The sequence below is a fragment of the Musca domestica genome, unplaced genomic scaffold (genome assembly GCF_030504385.1).
Source record: "Musca domestica strain aabys unplaced genomic scaffold, Musca_domestica.polishedcontigs.V.1.1 5, whole genome shotgun sequence".
In the NCBI taxonomy this organism is placed as follows: Eukaryota; Metazoa; Arthropoda; class Insecta; order Diptera; family Muscidae; genus Musca; species Musca domestica.
In genome coordinates, this window is record NW_026712346.1 from 12153367 (window position 1) to 12180041 (window position 26675).

The 26675-nt window shown below is 35.1% G+C and overlaps 1 protein-coding gene across 9 annotated transcripts in view; it reads left to right on the forward strand.

Annotated features, from left to right (window-relative positions):
• Window positions 1–26675, forward strand: part of LOC101891010 (solute carrier organic anion transporter family member 5A1) — a 68537-nt gene that overhangs the window by 32417 nt on the left and 9445 nt on the right. For 8 of the 9 annotated variants that reach the window (XM_059128296.1, XM_059128297.1, XM_059128293.1 and 5 more), the window contains one exon: window positions 22532–22851. In XM_059128296.1, coding sequence (XP_058984279.1) covers window positions 22616–22851 — 236 coding nt within the window. In that variant the 5' untranslated portion in view covers window positions 22532–22615. Of the gene's footprint in view, window positions 1–22531; window positions 22852–23026; window positions 23365–26675 lie in introns of those variants that run through there. The other variant, XM_059128298.1, reaches the window with a different exon arrangement.

Consider the following 26675-nt stretch of genomic DNA (forward strand, 5'->3'; position numbering starts at 1 on the left):
GATTAGTTGTGACCCATGGCAATTTAAGTGGAGAAGAAATGTTTTTTTTTATCCATACCCAATGTGTGGCTACTGTGTCCATGTGCTTTATTCGACTCACACCTAAGTTAGATAGACTCTGTGCAGGGAGATTAAGGTATTCAACATATAAATTCATTATTTCATATTCAACATTTTCCAAAAATTATCACATGCCTCATATAAAGTAAAAGAATTTGTCAATAAAATCAAAATATGGAACGTTATTATATTTATATCAGACTTGTCAGATACGAATGTTTTCCATTGGCTCACTCCTTTGGATCTCCATAATGGCTCATCATTTTGAATAATCATACCGTAAGTTAAAATATATTAAAATGCACGGACATTGGATGAGGGCATACATCAGTCGGCAAAACTGACTGATACTCTTTAACTTGTCTTTCTTGCCAATACAAATCGGTCGTGTTCTTTTGGTTTTGGCCTATTCTGCAAGTTTTGCCAATAACACGTTAAAATTCTATGAACATAGTGTTGTTGTTAGCTTATTGAATGAATCTATTTTCATTTTTTTTAATCGTCGTTAAATGGGTTCCATTCCAAAACGAGAATCTATATGAATTTATACTACAACGAATGTTATGTTTTAAATACTAAATTTGAAACAATTTCGTGGGTGGAAAACGTGTTCTGCCATCGAAACTAGAACCCATTATAAACTACAAATATACATTTTTAGACAAATCCCCAAAGAACCATTTTAATTTATTTTGTATATCTTCTTCTATATCTATAAAAGAGGACCGTTTGATTGATTGTTTGTTTTGTTTGTAATTTATGGCCTCAAAAACCTCTGAACCGATTTTCCTTAAAATTTCCAAGTATGCTACAACATCGCCTGAAAGTAACATAGGCTATATACATTTTTAAAATTCCATTTGGAACTAGGGATATAGCATATAAATCGGAGGTACCTCCAAAAAATTCAGTTTTTATATGCACATATCTATTGAACGATTGCAGACATAGTCTCCAAATTTGGAATGTGTAATGAAATTTGAAACCAAAATAAATTAGCCAAATTATATTGACATTGTTTCAGATTTGGATATAGCTCCCATATATTTTTTCGGCCGATTTCATGTATTTGCTACACTAACACCATATGTATGTACGTTATTTTCCAAAAAAAAAAAAGACTACAAGGGTACACAGAATATTCTAATGTGTTAAGAATAATCTACCTCGACCGAATTTGATTCATTACAAGTGGATTGGGTTAATTTTGCGAGTGAATCAATGGATTTGCCTGACCAACTCGCGTAAGACCAATATTAATCAATAAGACAATCAACAACACAAAGACTATCAAGATAAAGTTAATGAATGAACAAATGAATCAAACAATTAGTATTTATTAATGGGGAATTAGTTAAAAGTGCAAATTAAAATTCAAAACAGCAAAGTTACTCATCTTCGGTTTGTGCCTTTGGCGAACGACGATTTTGTATGACAAACGAATAAACAGGAAGCCGACAATTTTCGTCGACTGACTACGTCTTAAAAAGGATTTCATTGCATTTTAGGTCAACAATTTGAAGAGACGTGTCGTGGGTTGCAATGCCATTGTTGTTGCAAATGAATGTGCCACAATGTGGAATGTGGACTGGCCATAAATGCATCTTTTTATTTGCAACAGACAAAGACATCCAACGGGGGATCAATGGTCTGTTCTCAAGAAGATGCATTCGCCATGATGGCCAACATGATTCATGTCAGTTGTGAGAAGTTAATTAAATTACTCATTCCTTTGTTTTCTCCTTCATCTTTGTCAAAAAACTACCAGCCAAGAGGAATGGACTTGCGATTAATTATTTTAATTTCCATAAATAACATTTCCCCAGAATAAACTTCTCATTTTTTTTTAAATTTACTACAGATAGCTTATGTTATTATTGTTATATATATCTCTTCCTATCCCATCGATTTGCATCGATTTTCTATTTGCTGATCTGTGGTTGCCAAGTGGTGGATAAAATTTCTTCCCATATATTTGATAATGTTGTTGTTGCTGCTGTTTTAAATTACGATGCTCGAAAACGTTTTTCAGCCACAGGTAATACAGAATAAGTGCCAAAACGTGTCTAGCCTTAATTGCCCGAATAAAATATTGTCTGAACGTATTAAAGACGATAATGAATTTGCAATGAAGCATTTATTCCGCCAAAAGGCACACGTAATGGAGAATACCTATTGAGTACAAATATGATATGTTGGGAATAGAATTTTGAATCAAATTAGAATACAAATCAAACAAATTCAGAGACATTTAACAAGAATATCATATTTTCAAGTCAAATATATAAATATTCCCAGCGAAAAAAAATCTGACTACAAATCAAATTACTAACCGGCTTTTTTACAAAGGCCATGCCACACGAAGTTTGGTGTTTATTGCTTGGAAATACATAAAGTCAGTTCGCAAATATGTAGTTATTCTTTGGATTAAAATACTGGGTTACTAATCCAACATGTAGTGAGTTTTCTCATATAAATGAAGTTAGAAAGTATTAACTGTCGTATGCAGGGTGAGATGAAAAAACTGCAACAAAGTCAAACGCCATAATTTTTAATTTTTTTTCTAAACTTTATTGAATGAAAGCAAAAAATGTCGGAAATAGAATAACATTTTAGAATAAGTTTAGATTTGTGCGAATTGGTCACATTTGGCACGAATTATGGCCTTCAAACAGGCTGCCCGAATGTAGCTCTGCGGTATTTTGGCCCATTCCGAGCGGCGCTCGCTAGAGTTGATCGACACTTTGGTATTTTTTAGTGCCAACCTAGCTTTCCAAAATACTCCAGACACAATAGTCCAACGGTGGCCATTGTGCGCTGGAAATGAAGCTAGGAACATCATTTTGTAACCTTTCTTAGGTGGCGCGTGCTGAGTGCGACTGCGCTGAGTCCTGGCTTTAATACACCCTCCAGAATATTTTCGCGATAATATTCGGCATTTATTCTGATGCCACGGTCGATTAATAAGAGCGGAGAGCGACCATCGGCTGTTATGGCGGCCCACACCATCACCATGGCCGGCGCTTGAGTTCTGGTGGCCAACCGAAGGTGTACATTTTCAGCTGACCTCTTTGGCAAGTAAACACGATCATTTTGTTTGTTTACAAACTGCTGGACAACGAATGTTTTCTCATCGGAGAAAACCAAATTCGGCAGTTCACCACTTTTGGCCAAGCGAAGCAACTCTTTAGCTCTTTTGAGTCTATTTTCTATCTGCTTCGGTGTAAGTTTTTGACAGCAGTCTGAAGTTGGTTGTAGTTTTTTCATCTCACCCTGTATGTGGAAGCGGGACGTTTTCAGCTGCGCGGGATTATATTCCTCGAGAAACTTTGTCGTCTGATAGAATCAGGGGGCTAAACCTAAGCGTTTACCAATGTAGCCCCTTTTCAATACCAGATCAACAGACATTTGAACGTAGATAAATCTACTTAGATTTTTATGCTGATTAATAATTTATATGCATATTCTTTATAGAATTATGAAAATTTTGAGATAATTATTTCGAACATTTTCTTCTCCTTCCTTATCTTCCAAGATGGGTATAGCACTCACAATTTTTAAATTTGAATTGGGAAAATTAAAGAAGGAGTCGAATTCGAGTTACGTTTTCGACTAGGCTTTGACTCCTGCAACACTGTCTCCGAAACCCTGATGTTGATTATAGTAAATTTTACAGTTTAAGAGAGAGAGAGGAAATTATAAAGTCCCTTCGTAGAATTTTTCCCTTTTCGCGCCTGTTCAAAATGCGGTATAAGTTATGAGCGTAACTGTTCAAACTTCTAATCTTTCTGTGGGAAAGTTGCCAGAAAGAGTAAACCGATGCATCGCATCTTATGAGAGTTAGGAATGCATAAAATTTTAGCCCTTTTGAGGGAAGTACCAGAACGAGTGGATCGAGATTGTCCATATTCATATCTGATCTAAGTCTGTTTTTTTTTTTTCAATTTTATTTATCCAATAACTATTTTCTATGGAACATATAATACAATTTTTAATTGATTTATAAGAAAAAGGATATAAAACCTATATTTGAACTACAAAAAAGATTTTAAATATAATTTGAAAATATATTGATTAAAATTGATTATATAAAAATAACAAATTTTAATACAATAAATTTCAATTTGATAATTTTAATTTGTCATATAAAATATATTAAAATTCTTCTATACATTCTCTTATCTTAGAATAACGAGATGTCGAAACTTGTATAAAAAAATTTATCATTGAGGCGTTTTATGAAATCGGCGAATAGTTCATATCCTGTTTCTTCATGTAACGAAGAGGTAGGAAAATGCCAGTTTTTGTCGTAAATTATCTTCAGGTATTTATTTTGAATTATCTTGAACTTTTTTATATGCGATTTCGCAGCTCTATACCAAATAGGGGACGCGTAAGACAGAAGTGGCCGTATTACACCTTTATATAATAAATTTTTGTTTTCCAAGCATAATTTGGATCTTCTATTCATGAAGGGCCATAAAGCTCTAGGGGCTTTTAACGCCTTCTGGCACGATGATTTGACATGATATTTAAATGTCAGTTTTTACTCCGAGATAATTTATTTCATCGGCAATGCTAATTTCATTTCTATAGAACCTAAATTGCCTTCTAGGAATTCTCTTTGGAGACTTGTTGAATGGGAATATTATTGCTTGAGTTTTATTATAGTTCAATTTGATTTTCCATTTGTTGAAATATTTGTTGCACGCCATTAAGCTTAACTTCATTTTTTTAAGGAGAGCCGATGTTAATTTACTAGAAGATATGAGTGCTGTATCGTCTGCGCAGTATGCAGTATCAATTGCACGAGGCGGTTTGAAATCCGATGTATAAATGGAGTATCGCGTAGGAGATAATATGGAACCTTGTGGAAGTCCAGCTGCAATATTTTTAAATGAAGACCTACTTTGGTTAACTGCAACAGCATATGATCTATTTTTTAGGAAATGTGCAATAATTTTACAGAGGTAGATGGGTAAATTAGCCTTCACCAATTTATATAGGAGACCATTGTGCCACACTGTGTCAAATGCTTTTTCTATATCAAGAAGAATTAATCCGGTTGATTTTCTTCTATTTCTGTTTTTAAGTATTTTGTTTTTTAAACGGACGATTTGATGGGTTGTGCTATGATTTTTCTTGAGCCCGAATTGGTTATCAGAAACTATGTTCAATTCAGTTCCATGATTCAAAACTCTTGAATGATTTTTTTTTTTCGTAAATTTTACCCAAATTACTTAGTAGACAAATGGGTATGTAACTCCTTGGATCACTAGGAGGTTTATTAGGTTTTCTCACTGCAATGACCTTTGCCTCTTTAAATACGGAAGGAAAATAATTGAGTCGTATAGAATTGTTAAAAAGATGAACAAGAAGTTGTATTGCCTTTTCTGGTAGATGTTTTAGTACAATGTTGGGTACTTTGTCAAAACCTGGTGATTTTGACGGCTTTAACAGGGGAATAATATCTATCAATTCATAATTTGATATGTAGGTTATATCCTCTATGGACGGGGGTACAGAGTTTAACTGTGATGCAGATAAGTTGACAGTGTCATCAACGGAATGGCTAAACGAAGAGATAAGTATATGTGAATTACTGAATGATTTTGCAAGTAATTCCGCTTTTTCTGGGTCCGTAATTAATTTTGTAGGACCATCAAAAAGATCAGGAATAGTATAGTTCCCTTTGCTTCTCAAGGATCGACTAATCTTCCAAAACCGTTTATCACCCGGTTTCATATTTTCTAAGAGCTTTGACCATTTCCTGTTTTTATATTCGTACAATCTCTTATCTATATGTTTTGTGAGAAATGAGGTGTACTGACCATAAGGATTAGATTCTGAGTTGTCTCGAGCTCGGAGCTTCTTTCTTTTGAATTTTTTCCTTTGTCCAATCAAATAGTAATACATCCCGCGGAAAATTATTGTAACTTTTTGAAACGCATTGTGAAGTTGACAGATCTCTGGCTGTTAGTATAAGTTTTATGAATATCTAAGTCTGGTACAAATATTATAATGTTCGAATTTTCTTAAGATATAATGAGTTTCTACGAGTTTAAACTTTTGTGGGGGAAAAGCAAAATAATTGGACAGACATTCCAACATACCAAAAATACAATACAGCTTGAGAATAATATTATGAAAATAGTTTATCGTAAGAATTCCTCAACAATGCTAGAGAAAAACTCTTTTGCACAAACTTTTCTCAAATCTGTCCTTTGTTGACAAATTTGTTTTGATTTTTTTTTGTGAAAATTGTCGACAAAAAAATATTTTCTTTGGTTAAAATCAAAATCACGCGAATTTAAGACCCATTTCTGGACGAAACTCTAAGGTAATGATGAATAATAAATCTGGGAATCTGTAGTGTATATTATTTCAATCTCATTTCAGAATAGAGGCGTCAATAAGTTGCAAGAATTCAAGAGAAGTGAAGAATTAGTGGAGGAGATGCGAAAGCTCAAATAAGGGGAAAGAAATCATCTAGGTATCAATGTAACAGGAGGCAGCGACAGCTGGGATGGCGATCAATGGGAATATTATTGCTTGAGTTTTATTATAGTTCAATTTGATTTTCCATTTGTTGAAATATTTGTTGCACGCCATTAAGCTTAACTTCATTTTTTTAAGGAGAGCCGATGTTAATTTACTAGAAGATATGAGTGCTGTATCGTCTGCGCAGTATGCAGTATCAATTGCACGAGGCGGTTTGAAATCCGATGTATAAATGGAGTATCGCGTAGGAGATAATATGGAACCTTGTGGAAGTCCAGCTGCAATATTTTTAAATGAAGACCTACTTTGGTTAACTGCAACAGCATATGATCTATTTTTTAGGAAATGTGCAATAATTTTACAGAGGTAGATGGGTAAATTAGCCTTCACCAATTTATATAGGAGACCATTGTGCCACACTGTGTCAAATGCTTTTTCTATATCAAGAAGAATTAATCCGGTTGATTTTCTTCTATTTCTGTTTTTAAGTATTTTGTTTTTTAAACGGACGATTTGATGGGTTGTGCTATGATTTTTCTTGAGCCCGAATTGGTTATCAGAAACTATGTTCAATTCAGTTCCATGATTCAAAACTCTTGAATGATTTTTTTTTTCGTAAATTTTACCCAAATTACTTAGTAGACAAATGGGTATGTAACTCCTTGGATCACTAGGAGGTTTATTAGGTTTTCTCACTGCAATGACCTTTGCCTCTTTAAATACGGAAGGAAAATAATTGAGTCGTATAGAATTGTTAAAAAGATGAACAAGAAGTTGTATTGCCTTTTCTGGTAGATGTTTTAGTACAATGTTGGGTACTTTGTCAAAACCTGGTGATTTTGACGGCTTTAACAGGGGAATAATATCTATCAATTCATAATTTGATATGTAGGTTATATCCTCTATGGACGGGGGTACAGAGTTTAACTGTGATGCAGATAAGTTGACAGTGTCATCAACGGAATGGCTAAACGAAGAGATAAGTATATGTGAATTACTGAATGATTTTGCAAGTAATTCCGCTTTTTCTGGGTCCGTAATTAATTTTGTAGGACCATCAAAAAGATCAGGAATAGTATAGTTCCCTTTGCTTCTCAAGGATCGACTAATCTTCCAAAACCGTTTATCACCCGGTTTCATATTTTCTAAGAGCTTTGACCATTTCCTGTTTTTATATTCGTACAATCTCTTATCTATATGTTTTGTGAGAAATGAGGTGTACTGACCATAAGGATTAGATTCTGAGTTGTCTCGAGCTCGGAGCTTCTTTCTTTTGAATTTTTTCCTTTGTCCAATCAAATAGTAATACATCCCGCGGAAAATTATTGTAACTTTTTGAAACGCATTGTGAAGTTGACAGATCTCTGGCTGTTAGTATAAGTTTTATGAATATCTAAGTCTGGTACAAATATTATAATGTTCGAATTTTCTTAAGATATAATGAGTTTCTACGAGTTTAAACTTTTGTGGGGGAAAAGCAAAATAATTGGACAGACATTCCAACATACCAAAAATACAATACAGCTTGAGAATAATATTATGAAAATAGTTTATCGTAAGAATTCCTCAACAATGCTAGAGAAAAACTCTTTTGCACAAACTTTTCTCAAATCTGTCCTTTGTTGACAAATTTGTTTTGATTTTTTTTTGTGAAAATTGTCGACAAAAAAATATTTTCTTTGGTTAAAATCAAAATCACGCGAATTTAAGACCCATTTCTGGACGAAACTCTAAGGTAATGATGAATAATAAATCTGGGAATCTGTAGTGTATATTATTTCAATCTCATTTCAGAATAGAGGCGTCAATAAGTTGCAAGAATTCAAGAGAAGTGAAGAATTAGTGGAGGAGATGCGAAAGCTCAAATAAGGGGAAAGAAATCATCTAGGTATCAATGTAACAGGAGGCAGCGACAGCTGGGATGGCGATCAATGAATGAAATGTGTAAAATAATTAAAAAATAAATATTTTATACCATTGAAAAAATAAGCTTGATATAATATTACTTTCGTAAGCTTATTCTGCAATTACAAGAATAAGCTTATGAATAAGGGTTCCCTTTCGATTATTCTATAATTGTTAAACAAGCATTTCTCAATACATTCTCAAGATTTTCTCAAGCTTAAGGCTTATTTTTGAAAGCTTATTAAAATATTATTCTCAAGTCAATTTATTATGTTGGGATATAGTTGAACTTGTTCTAAGTATGTTAAAAATATTACAATGTGTAAATTTTAGACGGAATCGGAAATTCCCTAGAGAGTTAGCGTGCGAATCATACAGACAGCTAAAGAGACACACATTTATAGAGATATATGGGTCTAAAGCCATTATTTCGTTAATGCACATTTTTGGTCGTTGTAATTGATGTAGCAATCAAATTATGATCAAAATCTATGGAAAATCCTCTTAAAATTGAGTTATAGACGAGAGGTTAAGCGTTTTCAGATCGCAGAGCTATTTTCTTTGTGAAGCCCTCGATTGGATACAATCACATAATTTTAATGACACAAATTCAAACGATCCATTTTGCCGTTATGCTTTAGAAATTTATAATTTTTGCCCTCGTCCAGTTATGGAAAACCTTTTTGCCTTTTTTTTCACCTCCACATTTGGCATTGTTGTTCTACTTTACTCTGGAACAAGAAACGATTCTTGAACTTTTAAGGAAGTTCACTGGAAAAGGGCATCATACTAATAAGGACCTCTCATAATCTGTATTAATCTGTTTCGTTCATCCATCTGCTCATTTTCTTTTTGAAATCAGTTTTAAGTTACTGCGGAAAAGGAAAAAAGTATGCTCTGCATGCGCCGCATAGTTGTTGGTGGTGTAGGTGTTTGTGCAAAGGATTTGTTGTCCCAGTTGGTTTGAGCCTTAAGATTTTGTTGTGCCTGCCTTCATGGTGGGGAAATATAAGAAATATGTTGTTGAACTAATTGCAGAGGGGTGGTATTCGAAATGTTAATGCTGGAAGTTCAATGAACCTACACACACACACACACACACACACAATATCTTTGTGATTTTAATGTTGCATCGGGTGAAATTTTACTTTTCAGAGGTAATTGGTAACATTTTAGTTTTACTTCAAAATTCCATTTGTAATTCATCAATTCTTATAATTTTATTTGTTTCAAATTTTAAATGAAATAATCCGAATTGCGAATGAAATATTTGGATTATTGCATATTTCAAGTGGATTGGTCGAGTCCCATCTGAAAAGGGAAGGTAACAATAATTTCAAGGTTACAACAACTTTGTTTAATCGAGCTCGCTGTCATTTGAAATTTAATACTACGTTCGAATAGCAAGTGTTTCGCTCTCTATCCGTTGTTCGACCATTAAATACGAGCGAACAAACATTTTTGTTTCTAGTTCCATTGAAATCACTCTCAGAACTACTATTAAATGTTTGCCATCCCTAATAAATTAGAGTATTTATCGAAAAGGATAAATTAAAAATGCAAAATAGAATTTTTTTGAATTTTTAAAATTTTCGGAAAGAAGAATGAAAACCATGAATGAAGTGAAGCAAAAAATGTCGGAAATAGCATCAAGTTTTAGAGTAAGTTTAGATTTGTTCGAATTGGTCACCTTGGCTCGAATTATGGCTTTCAAATGGCCAATGAAACCGTCACACGTTGCTGCTCTGCGGTATTTTGGTCCATTCCCGGCGAAGGGCTTGTTTGAGGTGATCGACACTTTGGTATTTTTTAGAGCCAAACTTGCTTCCCAAAATACTCCAGACACAATAGTCCAACGGATTGGTATCGCGTGCTGAGTGTGTTGGTGCTGAGTCCTGTTGGAATGTCCAAGGTCAGCGGCTAAAATGTTTGCGTGCCCAAGGCTTTAATACACCCTTCAGAATATTTTCACGATAATATTCGGCGTTTATTCTGATGCCACGGTCGATTGATATGAGCGAAGAGCGACCATCGGCTGTTATGGCGGCCCACGCTTGGGTTCTGGTGGCCAACCGAAGGTGCACATTTTCAGCTAACCTCTTTGGCAAGTAAGCACGATCATTTTGTATTTGCCGAATGGAATATTGCGATATGTTCAGCTCACGAGCCATTTTCGGTCACTGCATCAAGTCGCTTCTTTACTTTTTGAACCATTTCTGCTGATGTTGCTGTTTTCTTCAGTCCAATTCCTTGACGTCGGGCTACTCTTAAATTCTCACCAAAAAGCTTTTGTACGCTTGTAAACAATATAATGAGCTGTCACTGGAATAATTTTAACAGCTGTCGGACGAGTGGCTTTAAAATGACAGCAGTCTGAAGTTGGTTGCAGTTCTTCCGTTTCAGATTTTCCTTGTTCTTCCAAATCCTTTTTAATTATTGGCTGAGCGGAATCATTTTTTGCGATCTCATTTTTAAATCAAAAAATTCACAATGCCTTGTACCACAAGGTGGCGAAGGGTGTAAAAATCGATTGAGAATGTTATTTATATGCTTTGGCTGAGTAGTTTAATGTAACGAAAAACTATTAAAAATGTTTGGGCACATCCAAGAAAAAAAAACTGCGCTGTTTTAACAACTTTTTTTTAATAGAAAATTTGGGCGAGTTACAACTGGTTAAAGGTTAGTTAGATGAAAAGTAAGGTTGTCATAAAATGTTTAATAATCCTCCTTTTTTAATATTTCTCTCAGAGAGATTTTAACGTTTCAGTCTTCTACTAGCCAATTGAATAAAATATGGGAATACAATGAATATGTTGTCATTATTTTCCGGCATATTGATAATTCAGAATATTAGTTGTAGTCCTTGCCATGAAATGCGACGATGACTCGTTTGACTACCAAATTTTTGCATGCCATGTTGCCATGAGGTCCATCTCGTTATGCACTAAATATTTTATTCACGGAAAAAGAAAAAATAAAAAAAGCTTTCCATATGAGGGTTATACAACTGCATATTGTCTCGTTTCTATTCACAACCCCTTTTTGAGGATTTCATTATTCGGCTACCCATTAAGTTTGATTTCCTTATTATATCCTAAAACAGTGACGTAAAAATGCGATTTCATATGAAGGTTATTACATTTCTATCTTGCTACTCATGGCTCCTTGTTAAGGACTTCACTGTTCCGTTGGCCCATAAAAATTGTTTAATTTTCTTATAATATGCAATAGCATTGATTGATTGATTTAACACTCCTCACTACTTCGCCGAGACATGCAAAGTGCCAAAATGTGGAAGGATGAATATTTCAGCACGTTTTCCATTTTTTTTAAGAAAGCCTATGAAGGACAAGATTTGACTGCTGTTTTTTTTTTTTTTTTCAATTTCTATGCATTTGTAGTCGGAACGAGAAATGCCTTGCAAATGGAATGTCATGGTTACAGCTTGAATCATTGGCTCACCTGTGACCTCCCTTAAATGCAACCACCGAATATTTGTTTTTTTTTTCATCTGAGTGAAGCTTTTCATAACAGAAAAAAGAGGTGTGTGTGTGTGCGCGCGAACAATGTCAGAGAGTACAATGTAATGTCCTTATATGCCGATGAATGCCTTTATTGTAAACAGTTACGTGCGGAAATCCCATTGTATTGGCTTCCATTGCCATTGTAAGACTATGGGCGAACATTTGTCAAGGAATCACAAAGAACTGTTTCGAAAGGAATTGGGCATGGCAAAAAATAAACAAACAAAGAATTTAATCTCGCCAATGCATTGGAGCCATTTGGAGCCGCATTGCATTTCCATTCTCATTGGCAAATACAAATACGAACTTGGAGTAGAAAATCGATGTCATTCGACTGGATAATGTTATTATGTTACATTTTTTAATGCTAGAACTAGTAAAAGAGAGTGGATTATTTTATTTAATTCTCTTTCGAGATGATCTTATTTATCAGAAATTTTTAGAGAGAGAGAGAGAGAGGATAGCCACGATGTTACTTTATGTAATTCTTTTAGCTTTGATGGCGTTTATTAGGCTTAATTAGTTCGTCAAAAGGCGAGTAAAGTTTACGGAAACTAAATAAAGAGATTAATGGACAAGAAGGGAGTTGAATAAGGTAAAGTCAAGGTACGACAAATGCGTAACATGTTACATCATATCGTGCAAAATGTTTCCAATATTAAGTTAAAATGCGAGAAAGTTTTTTTTTTTTGGGTGTTTTAGTCGCAAATTCACACCGAAATTTCTTTGACTTTTATGCATTCCTCACTGCATAATGACAGTTGTTAATATGTACATCAGAACTTCATAAGGCCATTCTTCTGAATTTAGTCCGAAATCTATTAGAAAATCAGAAATGCGCACGATTTTACTTCTTAGTTCGGACTGTCAACTCTAATTTCCCTTCCGAATATCCCATGGATATCCATGCGAATTCGGTCCGACCTCGTTTCGAAAGTCAGCTAAAACTTCAGAATTTCATCCAATATGTTAATCACTCCATTAACTTTCGGTTCAAAGTCGGGCAATACTCGATCAGTTTGGTTACTTACATAGGAATACAAATATATTCAACCGAATTCTTAAGGTAATGATGAATAATAAATCTGGGAATCTGCGGTATATATTATTCGAATTTCATTTCAGATTGGAGTCACGAAAAAGTTACAGAAATTCAATAGAAGTGTAGTATTAGTGAAGGAGATGCAGAAGCTCAAATAATAGAAAAGAAAGCCAGACATATTTTATGCTATTACAAAATAAGCTTAATATATTACTTTCGTACACTGAAAGAAAAATCTTCATATCATAAATGAATTCCTACCTTCCGTCAATGAAATTTGTGATTGATTTTGAACCAATGTAGAGGTTCATTGAATGAATGAAAAAAAGTTTTATTAACTTGTAATGATATTCTTCATTTGATTATTTTTCTACAGATTTGTCCAGAAATTGGTATTTGTAATTCGTAATGGGTTGTAGCTCCTGTGTCGGAACATTTTTCAATGGAATTGCTTCAAATTTCGTATTTGAAATTCGAAATTCGTATTACAGCCTATGACAAAAAATACTTTTCCAGGTCGAGATCTTCGTATGCCCCATATAAAAGTTTTCATTTATGTGGTATAATTCGAAGGATTTTTAAAATTTTTCGATATCCTTCAAAATAGTGGAGGTTATTAAAATTTCGGTGCGGCTTAATATTGCTGTTTTTTATTTCTTAATACCTACACCACACTGTGGTAGAGGGTATTTTGTCGTTACGCCTTTGTTTGTAACCGGTAGAAATACGTGAAACTTTCTTTATAAAATCAAATTCTGAGTCGGTTTATGAATGTCAGTGTCTGACCGTCGGCCCACGTATTTTTATAAACAAAATGCAGGTCGCCTTGTTGGGCTTGGAATGAACTTCATATTGTAACCTTTCATTCATTTCATGAAACTGATACATTAAATTGGTGCACAAATGTAAATATGACAAATATCACAATTTTCCCTCAAAATATAAATACTATGGTTGCGTACTTGTTTGTATCAGACAGCGCGGTTATGCAACATTTCTATATTCACTTTTGTTACTGAATTTTGTAAAAATAAGTCGTTTCGTAACATTAATGAAATCCGTTTCATATATTCAATGAAACCAAAAATCATTGAATTTTAAATCAACGTAAGTTTTCATTGCATGAACAAAATTTTATTATATTAATGTAGCTTTTCATTGCATCAATGAAAAAAAAATCAATGAAACTGGTTCATTGATACAACGAAGCATTTTTCTTTCAGTGTAAGCTTATTCTACAAATACAAGTATAAGTTTATAAATAAGGGTTCATTTTTGATTATTCTATATTTCTAACACAAACATTTTTTAATGTTTTGTCAAGATTTTCTCAGTCTTAAGGCTTATTTATGTTCATAGCTTGTCGTAATATTATTCTCAAGCCATTTTGGTATGTTGGGATATCTACAAGCGTAAATTATGAAATACTTATTTTTTGTCAATTATTGCAAAGAACTTGTATTTGGATATTTCCAACTGAACTAATGATAAGACCGCGTGGCTTGGAAAATTTTATTTCTTTTTACATATTTCGGGAAAAAACGCGATGTTAGGGATCAAAAGTTCTTGGTTAAACGACAAATATACATATACTAGCTGAACCCGGTGCGCTTCGTACCCCTTTTGATTTTATATGACTTCAAGATTTTAAAAACGAATATATACTACTACTGCTATACACTTTTACAGCAAATTCCGTCACACATTCCATATTTCATTGAAATTTGTGCGTCAATTACGTGAAATCAGCCGAAAATATATATTTGGATATATATATATCCAAATATTAACCGATTTCCAATTAATTTGTCAAATTAATTATTGTATCCAAATTCCGCCACACATTCTGAGTTTCATTGGAATCGGTCATATATATCGTGTTTGGTGCATAACATATATGAAATCGGCCGAAATAAATATGGGAGTTATACCCAAATCTCAACCGATTTCAATATAATTTGTAAATTTTTTTTGGTACCAGATTTCGTCCCTCTGACCGAATTTCTTTGGAATCGGACATACATATCGCGAGGTGTCCATCAAATATGTTAAGTCGGCCGAAAATATGTATGGGAACTATATACAAATCTGAAACGATTTCTAATATATTCATCAAATTTATTATTCTAACCAAATTCCGCCACACATTCTGAATTTGGTGCATAACATACATGAAATTGGCCGAAACATATATACGGGAGATATACCGAAACCTCAACCGATTTCAATATAATTTAGAAATTTTTTGGTACCAGATTTCGTCCCTCTGTCCGAATTTCTTTGGAATCGGACGTACACATCGTGTTGGGTGCATCAAATATGTAAAATCGGCCGAAAATATATATGGGAGCTATATCCAAATCTGAGTCGATTTCAATATAATTTGACAAATTTATTTTTGTACCTAATTTAGTCACTCATACCGAATTTCATTGGAATCGGACATACGTATCGTGTTTGGTGTATCAAATATATGAAATCGTCCGAAAATATATATGGTATGGGAGCTATATCCAAATCTGAACCGATTTCAATATAATTTGGCAAATTTTTTTTGTTTTAAATTCCGTTACGCATTCTAAATTTGGACACTGTGTGTAATTCGAGGGTCTACGGCGAATAATTCGACGTAATAATAATTCCATGATTTGGTGGAGGATATAAAAATCGTTAAGCTCTTGGAGCTTAACGACTAATATAAGCTCAAAAGAAAAAAAATACTTTTTCGGATGTGTTTTAACAATGTACTGTGAATATGTTTCGGAGACTATTTTTCATGTAACTTTTTTTTTTCTAGACTATAGGGTTCCTGTTGTTGTTTTTAATTCACAACTGGAAACACAAAGCAATTACGAACAGAATATAATGTCGCACACCTCGCCTCGTTTTTGGATGTTCGAGAATGTTTTTAATTCGAATAAAGTGCCGTCAATGGTATTTGTTTGTTCTATTTACTTTTAAGCTAGCATTTGATGTTCCCGGTTATGGCGGGGGGTCTCGAAAATAACAACTAGGTTTTTATTTGATTTTATTTTGTAAATTATTCGGTTTTCGCATTCAGCCGCTTCTTTTTGTTGTACAACTTACATTAACTTCAACATTTGCCGTAACAAGTCCGTTGTATCAAATTTTCAGTATCAGATTCGGAAAATATTCGTGACATCAAGATAACCACTTTAAATGCGTTAAAATAGAATGGCGAATTTATCTATTTATTGTGACTATCCCCAAGGATGAGCTTAATGGACCATCTTTTGATTGCCATCATACACTGGCCTTCAGTTTTCCTTCAGTGAAAGTTTAATCGTTTATCACACTCATTATAGCTGATCTATCTCAACTGATGGCCATTAAACCGCATAGACTGCCTTGTTATAAATTCCATATCTACTCGTGTTGCTGTGGCTGGCCCAGTTAAATATTTGGCAAGGCATTTATTCGTCTTTATTATGCTCCACTACTGCGAAACATAAAGAGCTTCTTTAGGGAGGCCTCTGCGATGCATGCTAACCGCTTTGAGCTGTGCAAAGATGTATCGCCGCGGCGGTTATGTTGCGGAAAAGAAAGGAAATTGAATACCTTGTACGCTCCAATTCATTTCAAATGCATGTTTGTCTGGTACAACGTCTTCATAAGATTTCCCAACTAACAATTGTTGTTAACATTAGGGTGGGATGTAAACTATTATACATTTTCATTGCAACATTAAGAAGTAAAAAGACATTAGATTCGACCGGCCCGAACTTTTAGTACCCTCCACCATTAGGTAAAGAACACATGTGGATTTAAACTACAAACTCCAGTAAGATCGGTGGGAGATTGCCCCGTACAAAAGCGGGGGCCTATATAGACAATATTATACAATTTTATATTGCGAGTCTTAAATACCAACTTTGACATAATTTCGTGGGTAAATGTGACTAGGATCTATCGGTCTATATATCAAGTTTCAACCAGTAAGGAAAGCTCAAAAGTCGGGCGGGGCCGACTATATGATACCCAACACCACTATGCATATTTAGTAGAGCTCTCGTAAAAAGGTTTATACAGGGCATTTCAGAGCTCTATGAGATATTTGGTACAAAATCAAAATCTATCTAATTCTATCGTGCATTTTACGAACTATAGCTATCTCTGAACCGGGTTTCTCCAAATTTTACGTATTCTTCTTCTTCTTCTAGACTGGTGATTTGGGCTGATATTGACCATTTTGTGCACATTTAACCCGAAATCGGATGAAGATATATATGAGAGCTATATCCAAATCTGAACCGATTTCGATAAAATTTAAAACAGCTATTCCTGTGCTCCATCTAATACCTGGTACCAAATATCACGGTTGTGGAGTGAATATTACGAATGTATGGGACTAAAATTCTAAATCGGATGAAACATATATATGGTTGCTATATTTATATCTGAACCGATTTTCACTAAATTTGATATACTTGCTTCTAGGCTGAATTTAGTCCGATGTACTAAAATTCAGTCCATTTGGACTTATATCGGCCATTTGGTGCACAATTAACCCGAAATCGGATGAAGATATATATGGGAGCTATATCCAAATCTGAACCGATCTCGATAAAATTACAAACATCTATTTCTGGGCTGCATCTTATATCTGGTACCAAATATCATTCTTGTGGAGTGCATATTACGAATGTGAGAGGCTTAAACACCAAATCGGATGAAAGATATATATGGGAGCTATAGCTATATCTGAACCGATTTTCTCCAAATTTGTTGTATTTGCTTTAAGGCTAATCTCGGTCACATGTGCCAAAATTCGGGCCATTTGGGCTGATATTGGTCGTTTGGTGGTCAATTAACCCGAAATCGGATGAAGATATATATGGGAGCTATATCCAAATCTGAACCGATTTCAATAAAATTTAAAACAGCTATTTCTGTGCTCCATCTAATACCTGGTACCAAATATCACGGTTGTGGAGTGCATAGTAGGAATGTGAGGAACTTAAAGATCAAATCGGATGAAAGATATATATGGGAGCTATAGCTATATCTGAACCGATTTTCTCCAAATTTGATATACTTGCTTCTAGGCCGAACTCGGTTGGGTGTGCCAAAATTCAGGTAATTTGGACTGATAGTGGATATTTGGTGCACATTTAACCCGAAATCGGATGAAGATATATATGGGAGCTATATCTAAATTTGATCCGATTCTCACCAATTTCAATAGGGTTCGTCCTTGGGCCAAAAAAATATTGTTTGGAAAATTTCATCTCAATCGGATAATAAATGCGACCTGCATTTTGTTCACAAGAATACATGGACAGACGGACGGACGGACGGACGGACAGACGGACGGACATGCATAAATCGACTCAGAAAGTGATTCTATGAAGGTTCTCAAAAGTAACTATGGGTCTATCTCGTTTCCTTCTCCATGTTACAAACAAATGCACAAAGACATAATACCCTTACCACTATGTGGTGTAGGGTATAAAAACCGAACCGTTGTATGGAAAACGTAGACAAATGTGGACAATATTTTGACACTGGTGGTATGAAGTACAAAGACCAAATATCACACAATTCAATTGAAAAATGTGGTTTAACTCGTTAAAATACCGAATATCCGAAGGTACCGAAAACGTGGACATAGATATTTAACTACAAATACCAATTTTTAGAAAAAATCCATAGAAAAACGTGCATACAACTATCGAAATAACCAATATCGGGGCTATGCGAAAACGTAAACCTATATAACCAATGCTCTTCCACCGAAGCTGGAACCTATTAAAGACAAAATACCGAATATCGGGAGATACTCTTATATTGAGGCTATACGAAAACATGGACATATATAATGTTCAGCCACTTGAGCTAGAACCCATAGCGAATTATAAATACCAACTTTTAGACAAATTGGTGGAAAAATTCCGAATATTAGGAGCTACCATTACGTGGGGATATCAGACCATAGTGAAGAAGATATTGGAGATATTCGGCGTTTTGATGTTTTTTTTTTGTCACATTTATGGGCATTTTTTTTAATTTGGTATTTAGGGTTTGTATATGTTCTACCAACGGTTACCGAACATTGTCTATATCGGCCCAGGATTTCCTGTAGCTCTCGCATATATTTTCGACGGAAATGTTTCAAATTTGGTATTTGAAGCTCACAATAGATGAGAAAGCGTGCTGCAGAATAAATGTCTATTAAGATCCACGTTTAGGTATGGAATCCATTTCGTTATATTTCGTTATAAATGAAATCAGAAATCATTTCGGATATTCTCAACGATAGGACATGACATGGTAGAATTAGGAAGGTTAAGTCATGCAATCATACTCGTATGTTTAGAAAATTTTCAAAATTATTCATTTGACAACATCTTCTCATTGTTAAAATGTTTATTTATAAATTTATCGTGCATACACAAATCAGAGATGGTATTTTATTTTCTATGCAGTGAACTTTGACAAAGTAAATTACAGAAATGCAGAGATGGGTATACTTATTTGCAATGACTTTACCTTCTTAATCTTACCGTGATCAAAGCAAGGATCAAAGCCTCAGGCCAATTTCTCGCATTCGATATCGAGAATATTCCGACTGAATGTAATTTAAATATGAACATTCCAGCTTGACGAAATAGAAGTTTTTGTTTAGAACGTGAATCGATATTGAAATCTTTTCTAAAGCCGATGTCATTCCACGGTTCGTTCAGACACCTCCACCTTGGAAAGAAGGATTCATTAAATTTGTCATTTCGTCTGTAACACCTCTAAATGTGCATCATAGACCCCATACAGTATATATGTTTCATCACCAGCATAAAATTCTAAGCCGATTTAACGATGTCCGATTGTTCGCATACAGCTCGCATTATTTGACGTAGAGCTTAAAAATTTGGCACAGTAGTTTGCATACTGTCTAGGATGGTTAGTATTGAAAATGAGCTATATCGGTCAATGTTTTGGGAAAGCCCTCGATTACGGTATCTCGTGATATTCGGAATTTAGATAGTTTTAGTCACATATTTCCATCAATTTATCTAAAATTTGGTATTTGTAGTTCGTTATGGATTCTAGCTCTAGTGGCGGAACATTGCGTGTATAGATCCACGTTTTCGTATAGCCCCCATATAGGCGTACCTACCGATATTCGGTATTTTGATGACTTTTGCCACATTTTTAAACGGATTTGTCTAAAAAAGATATTTGTAGTTCGTAATGGGAACTCCGATGGAGGAACATTGTACATTTAGGTGCACGTTGTCGATACCTTCCGATATTCGGTATTTTGATGGTTTTACCAACATTTTTCTACTGATTTGTCTAAGAATTGGTATTTATAGTTCGTAATTAGTTGTAGTTCCGGTGGCAGAACATTGAATATCTAGGTTCACGTTTTCCTACAGCGCACATATAACGGTTTCATCATAAATTCGGTATATTGACGATTTAAGCCACATTTCCTAATAGATTTTGATTTTTCATAATGGGTTCTACAACCAGCATCCTAGTCATCCTGGTCACATTTACCTACGAAATTATGTAAAATTTGGTATTTATGACTCGCAATAGATTGCAGTCGTTGTAGTATAAAATTGTCTATACAGACTCCCGTTTAAGTATGGCTCCCATGTAACTGCTCCAACCATTCTCCTACCGATCTTGCTGGAGTTGTAGTTTAAAGTGAAACACGTTAGAATTCAGAAATTTTGCATAAAAATGTTTTCTTTACTCAATGGTGGAGGGTATTAGAAGTTCGACCAGGGCTTGTTTTTACTTGTAAAGGAGTATATGAGGCTCAATGTCCAAATTCTTCTGTCAAAAGATAACAATTGAAAACAAGTAAGCAACGGCTGAATGTAGCCGTCGGTCGGGCCGATCATGGGATACACTATAATTTACGGTACAGTTTCTGTAGATCTGAAACCCTTTGGCCTGGAATGAACGAATTCCTCATGGTGCAATTAAATCAGGGTAACTTCATGTCGAATAGTAATAGTAATATCCAGCTCTGCATTTTCCGTAATTTGCCCTGTCAAATTTAATTTCATTGAAAACATGTATCCCATTTCTGATGTTCAATGGATTTGTAAGTAAATAATCCTTTGTGCAATGAGACCCTCAAAATTTTACCATGGCCAAGATGTTGGAATACACAATCGGACTATTTAAAAAATCATTCGAAATATAAGGTTTGGTTCTTACGGGCCTCCTCTTTTAAGGTTATTGTATTCATTACAACATTACTTCCTAACAGCTAGTGTTTTTGGGTACATTTTCTAGACCAAGTTGTAAGATTGTAATTTTATATAACTTTTTAAGTTTTTGCTTGTTATTACGTTATTGCGAGTTTTATCTAGGTTCGAGAATTTCTGAACAATTATTAAATAAATGTTCATCTAGATTCTAGAAAATTGATTTTGCTGGCGATCAACGAACTAATTTTAAATTCATTACACATTGCGCTATGTGTCGAAAAACAACCACCACCCCTTGTCGGCGGTTAGAAATCAGTGTTAAGCTGGTCTTCAAGCCTGGATTTGAATGCCAATGAGAAACTACGGAGGTGATCAGATTGCTGAAGTTGAATAACATTTCGTGTTTGGCTACTTCTTGACAATTTCCGAACTTCTTGCGGCATTCTTTTTAGTTTGTAACAAGTGACAGGTTGCGTTATCTTGAATTAAAACATCGTGATTTGATAGTCTCTGTCCGGGTTAATGATTTTATTGCTTGGATTTGTTTGGAACATTAAACTCTGTCCTTCAATTCAATGGGACTCAATTTGGGAACAAAAACACTTGAAATTTTGCATCACTACACCGTCATTCATTTGCACGAAAATATATTTTCTTTTTTTTTCACTCCTAACAATAGTCAAAAAGTAATTTAATGAGTTTAGAGCCAATTATCGGCGATACATATCATTGGCGTCCATATACTGACTGACAGACAGACCGACTGACAGTCATACATACGTAGCCTTTGTAACGCACAGAAGCAATTAAACAAATTCCCATGTGGGCGTGTGTCTGTGGGTCCCATTCGCCGGGAGTGGGAAACATTGCCTGCCAGTAAATAACAAGGCATTCGGGACACAGAGTCCGTCCACTGGCAATCACAGTGACATGGTTTAATTGACTTTTGGTGCCACGGGGCCTCTCTAGGGTCGAGCCCAAATGCAATGACAAACTCCACATGTCAGTCTGGGCAATTAGATGCATGCAAAACGCTAACAGCTACTCGTAGATTTGTTATCGTCTAGTTGTCATGGCGGTTGTTCAAATAAAATAAAAAAGGAAAGGAAAAAATAAAAAACAATGCTTTTTTTGCAGTTGTAGATTAAATTAACAATTCGACTGTGTAATGATGCATATACGATATAAACTAATTTTTATTAATTAATTGTGGGTTTTTGTAGTCTAGAACGGACACGAATAAACCCACTTCTATGGCAGCAAAGTAATTTTGATTGTTGTTTTCTTTTTTTTTTTTGCAATCGTTTCAGGAAATGTTATAGATTTATAGTTGGAGTATTGGAGAAACTAAAACATCACATCAGTTTGGAGGCAGTGACACGAATGCTGTAATCATGACCGGAAAGAAACTGGAAAAGACCGGCCACTGCAGTTGCAACACGGACCAACAGTACGTGAATCCTTCGTTCGAACAAGACGCCAATGTGGGGCCTTCGTACAGTTCCCGGCGGTACAGCGACAATCTGGGCCATTCTGGGGAAGTTGCATGTGCCAGTTCCTGCAATGCGGCCGCAGAGAATGGCAGTTGTGCCGTTCATAGCAACATTAGTTCACATCGCAAGGGTCACAGGTAAGCTCGGAAACAACTTCGTACATATGCCCCAAATTAGGGCCCCCGCATTTAGTATTGTAGGTGACCATCACCGGCCGAGTGTTTACCCACTGGCTGCCAATTACCCTCTGTAAATAATTGACGTGTTGTAAAATCAATAACTCTTCTGTTGAGGGTCGGTCACACGATACCGACAGCCGGGCTCGCCAGTATTTTAAATGTGTCAGGATAAACATGAACACCGCGGATAATAGTCGGGCGATTGACTTCCGCGCAGCCAGCTCGAAGCCCAAGCGTGACAGTGTGTTGACAGTGATGTGTAAAACGATAAGAAATTAGGCTCCGCCAGTGTTTCGTTGTTGCCAACCACAAAACGTTTAGACTGTCCTTAACGTTGGAATTTCGTGCATGTCGTTTTGGTGGAAGCACGTGAACGTGTGTTTCGTTGTTGGACGAACCAAACTACAGTTCATTTAAATTTTCCATTAAACGAATTACTGCTGTCCATTTGCCAGGTTCCCGACCAAGAAGGCGAGTTTGGTAACAATTAATGTCTTAAGGGATATGTATGGGTGTGTGTGTGTGTGTGTGTATGAGTTTAGACCTATTATCAACGTTAAATTACAAGCATAAATTAAGACCCCATTGTATTGTCCATTTGTCTCCAACTACTCTAGTTGACTTCAATAAACTTGAAAATAAATTTAACCATCATTAAAGTACACGCATTATGTCATATATTCGACTATTCAGTGTAAACCGCAGATCTATGCCGAGGCTCCGAATTGAGAATAGTGGTAGGGGCTCAAAAGTGGCAAATAAGGCAGACAAGAAGTTTAGAGTATCCGTTACACAGAGCGCCATCAATTGGCACTGGACAAACAAAGATTTGTGAACGAAACCTAAATTGGTGAGAATACTTTTAGGCAGCCAAATGTTAACAAGCATAACTTGGTTTGCTGACATAACTTGGTTTGCTACGAACCTTTATTACAAGCTTTCAACAACCTTTTTTATGTTAAAGTAAAGGGAACAATTCGCTCATATTACCTGTCAAATTGAAAAACTTAAAAACTAGCCTTATACCCTCTGAATCCTTTCGTATATGTGTGCGCTTGAATAGTGTGTGGGCAAAGTCTTCAATCCATATTACAAGATTTGATTTTTCCAACAACAACTGTATTTTGAATCAAATTCTATTTTTCTTTTGTGTTGTGGCGTTTCTGCACTGCACTTGATTCGCCCTCTATTCGTTGATTGACCGACCCTTAACTATGGGAAAACGACTTAATTCTTCACGCAAAATTTCCTGAGCGAAAATGCATATTTGTACATTGTTCGAATCAAATTACTCTCAGAATAAAGATAATATATGCCCCATCTGCAAACAAATGAGAGTATTTATCGAAAAAATAATGGAAACAAAAAATAAGAACTTATGAATCTTCTAACTGTGAATGACGAATGGTGCCGTGTGAATGGATCAGATCGTGTCAGGTTTCCAATGGAAACATGATAAATCTAATGGCCTATACGACGTCGGCAAGTAAGCCCATCTAACAACCAACAAAGAGAGTCAACTCAAAATTTTAAACAATTCCGTTTGAGAATGTGGCTTAAATCGTCTAAATACCGAATATCGGGAGGTACATTTATATGGGCGCTATAAGAAAACGTCAACCTATACAGACAATGTCCTGCCACATGAGCTTGATCCCGTTACAAACTCTAAGTATTGAATTTTAATAAATTATCTTAGAACATGTGATCTAAATCGTCAAAATACCAAATATTGGGAGGTACAGTTATATATACGAAAACGTGGACCAACATGGCCCATTTACGAACTTCACCTGTCTACTGATAAAATGCACATGAGTGCCTTCTATCTCTTGATACACTGAGCGACAGGCAGACAGACGGTCATCGCTAAATCGACTTAGAATTTTACACTGATTAAGGATAGGATGGGTCGAACATGGGTATTCCGAAGAGTTACCCTCCATAGTATGGTGAAGGTTCTAGCTCTAAAACAACGTTTTTCAATTCACCGATTTATTTCAAACTTCGCGCATCTCAATATTTTTGGTACCACCAAGAAATCATAATCTATATCTATAAAAGACGAAATTGTTTATACGTTTGATTGTTTGTTTGTTATTCCTGAAAATTTACAGACATACTACTTGTATTGAAATCGGTTCAGATTTGGATATAGCTCCCATATACATTTTCGCCGATTTCATGTATGTGATGCACCAAACACGCTATGTATATTCAATTTCAATGAAATTTGAACTGTGTAATGGAACTCGGAACAAAAATAAATTTGCCAAATTATATTGAAATCGGTTCAGATGGGAGGTATAACCATATATATTTTAGATCGATTTCATTAATTTGATGCCCGAGACACGCTATGTATCCCCAATATCAATGAAATTTGGAAATAAATTTGTCCAATTATATTGAAATCGGTTCAGATTTGGATATAGTTCCTACATATATATATTTTTCGGATTTCCTGTATTTGATACACCAAATACGGAACAGTAAATAACAATAAATTTTGTCAATTTATATTGAAAGCGGTTACATTCGGATATTATTTGATTAAGGTGCCTAGAGCCACAACGTCTTTACTATGGCACTAGGCTATCATTAAAAAAAAATTACAACAATTTAACTGAGGCTACGATTATAACGGGGAAGTATGTATGTAGTTTGGTATGTATTGCTACCCAGAATCCTTCCAATAGGTTAAAAATTGTCGTTTAACTTGAAAAGATTGCAGTTTCCTGTACGGTTGGAATTTGCTATGACAATTAATAAATCCCAAGGGCAAACTCTTCGTATTTAGCATATTCCTGCTGTCTCGTTGTCAGCCGTACGTGAAATGTTCACGTGAGGGCAGACCTATCGATTTGTTTGTTTACGCTCCTGAAGGAAACAAACATATTGTATATCCTAAAGCAAAAAGGTATTCGCGATTTGAACGATTATTTCAGCTGTCGGCACGATCGTCTGACACGTTCTGACCGGATTTTTACACTCTCCAGCATTATGTGTTGAGGGTATTATAAAAGACCTCGTTATAGAGTTCACAGTTATAGACCAAATGACGGGTAGAATCATCGGATAATATTTAGCAGCAGAAATGGACTATAACCTTTGTATGGAAATCCGAAAGCCTCTTCCCTGCGAAATCACAAATTTGTGAAAGGGCACATTCATTGACGTGGCATATAGTGAGGAATCTGATTCTACGGCTCCGCTCCAAACCCGAGATAATCCCTTTGCAGTACTATATGCTATTATTTCAAAAATACAATTGACCAAACGCTGATATATGCATCAAATACTTGGAATGTTCTTCTAGAAATCTAGGCTTTCGGAAATGTATAGGTATTATTATTATTGAGGACCGTAACAATGGCAACATTCGACCTATAAATTAGAAATTAATACATTATTTATACCCCTTACATTGGAAAATTGTGGATTCGTTCATTCCAGTCAAAGAGGTTTCAGGTTTACAGAAACTTTAGAGTGGCGTAGGTTTTCACAAGGTCGGCTTACAGTTTTTATTTTGAGATTTTATTTACAAGTTCCCAGAAGGTAAAAATTGAATTTTTGTACATTTTCGTACGCACCACCTTGTTGGATAAGGGGAGGCTAGGCTAGATAATCTTTATACTGTCGATGTAAATTTTGAGTGAATACCACCCTGTGAAGCCATACAGCTGAGGGCATAACAACTTGTAAATTAATTGAAACGCTTTCAGATTATGCATCCTCTTTTCTAAATACACATTCATTTATATAATGTCCATTCTCATTGC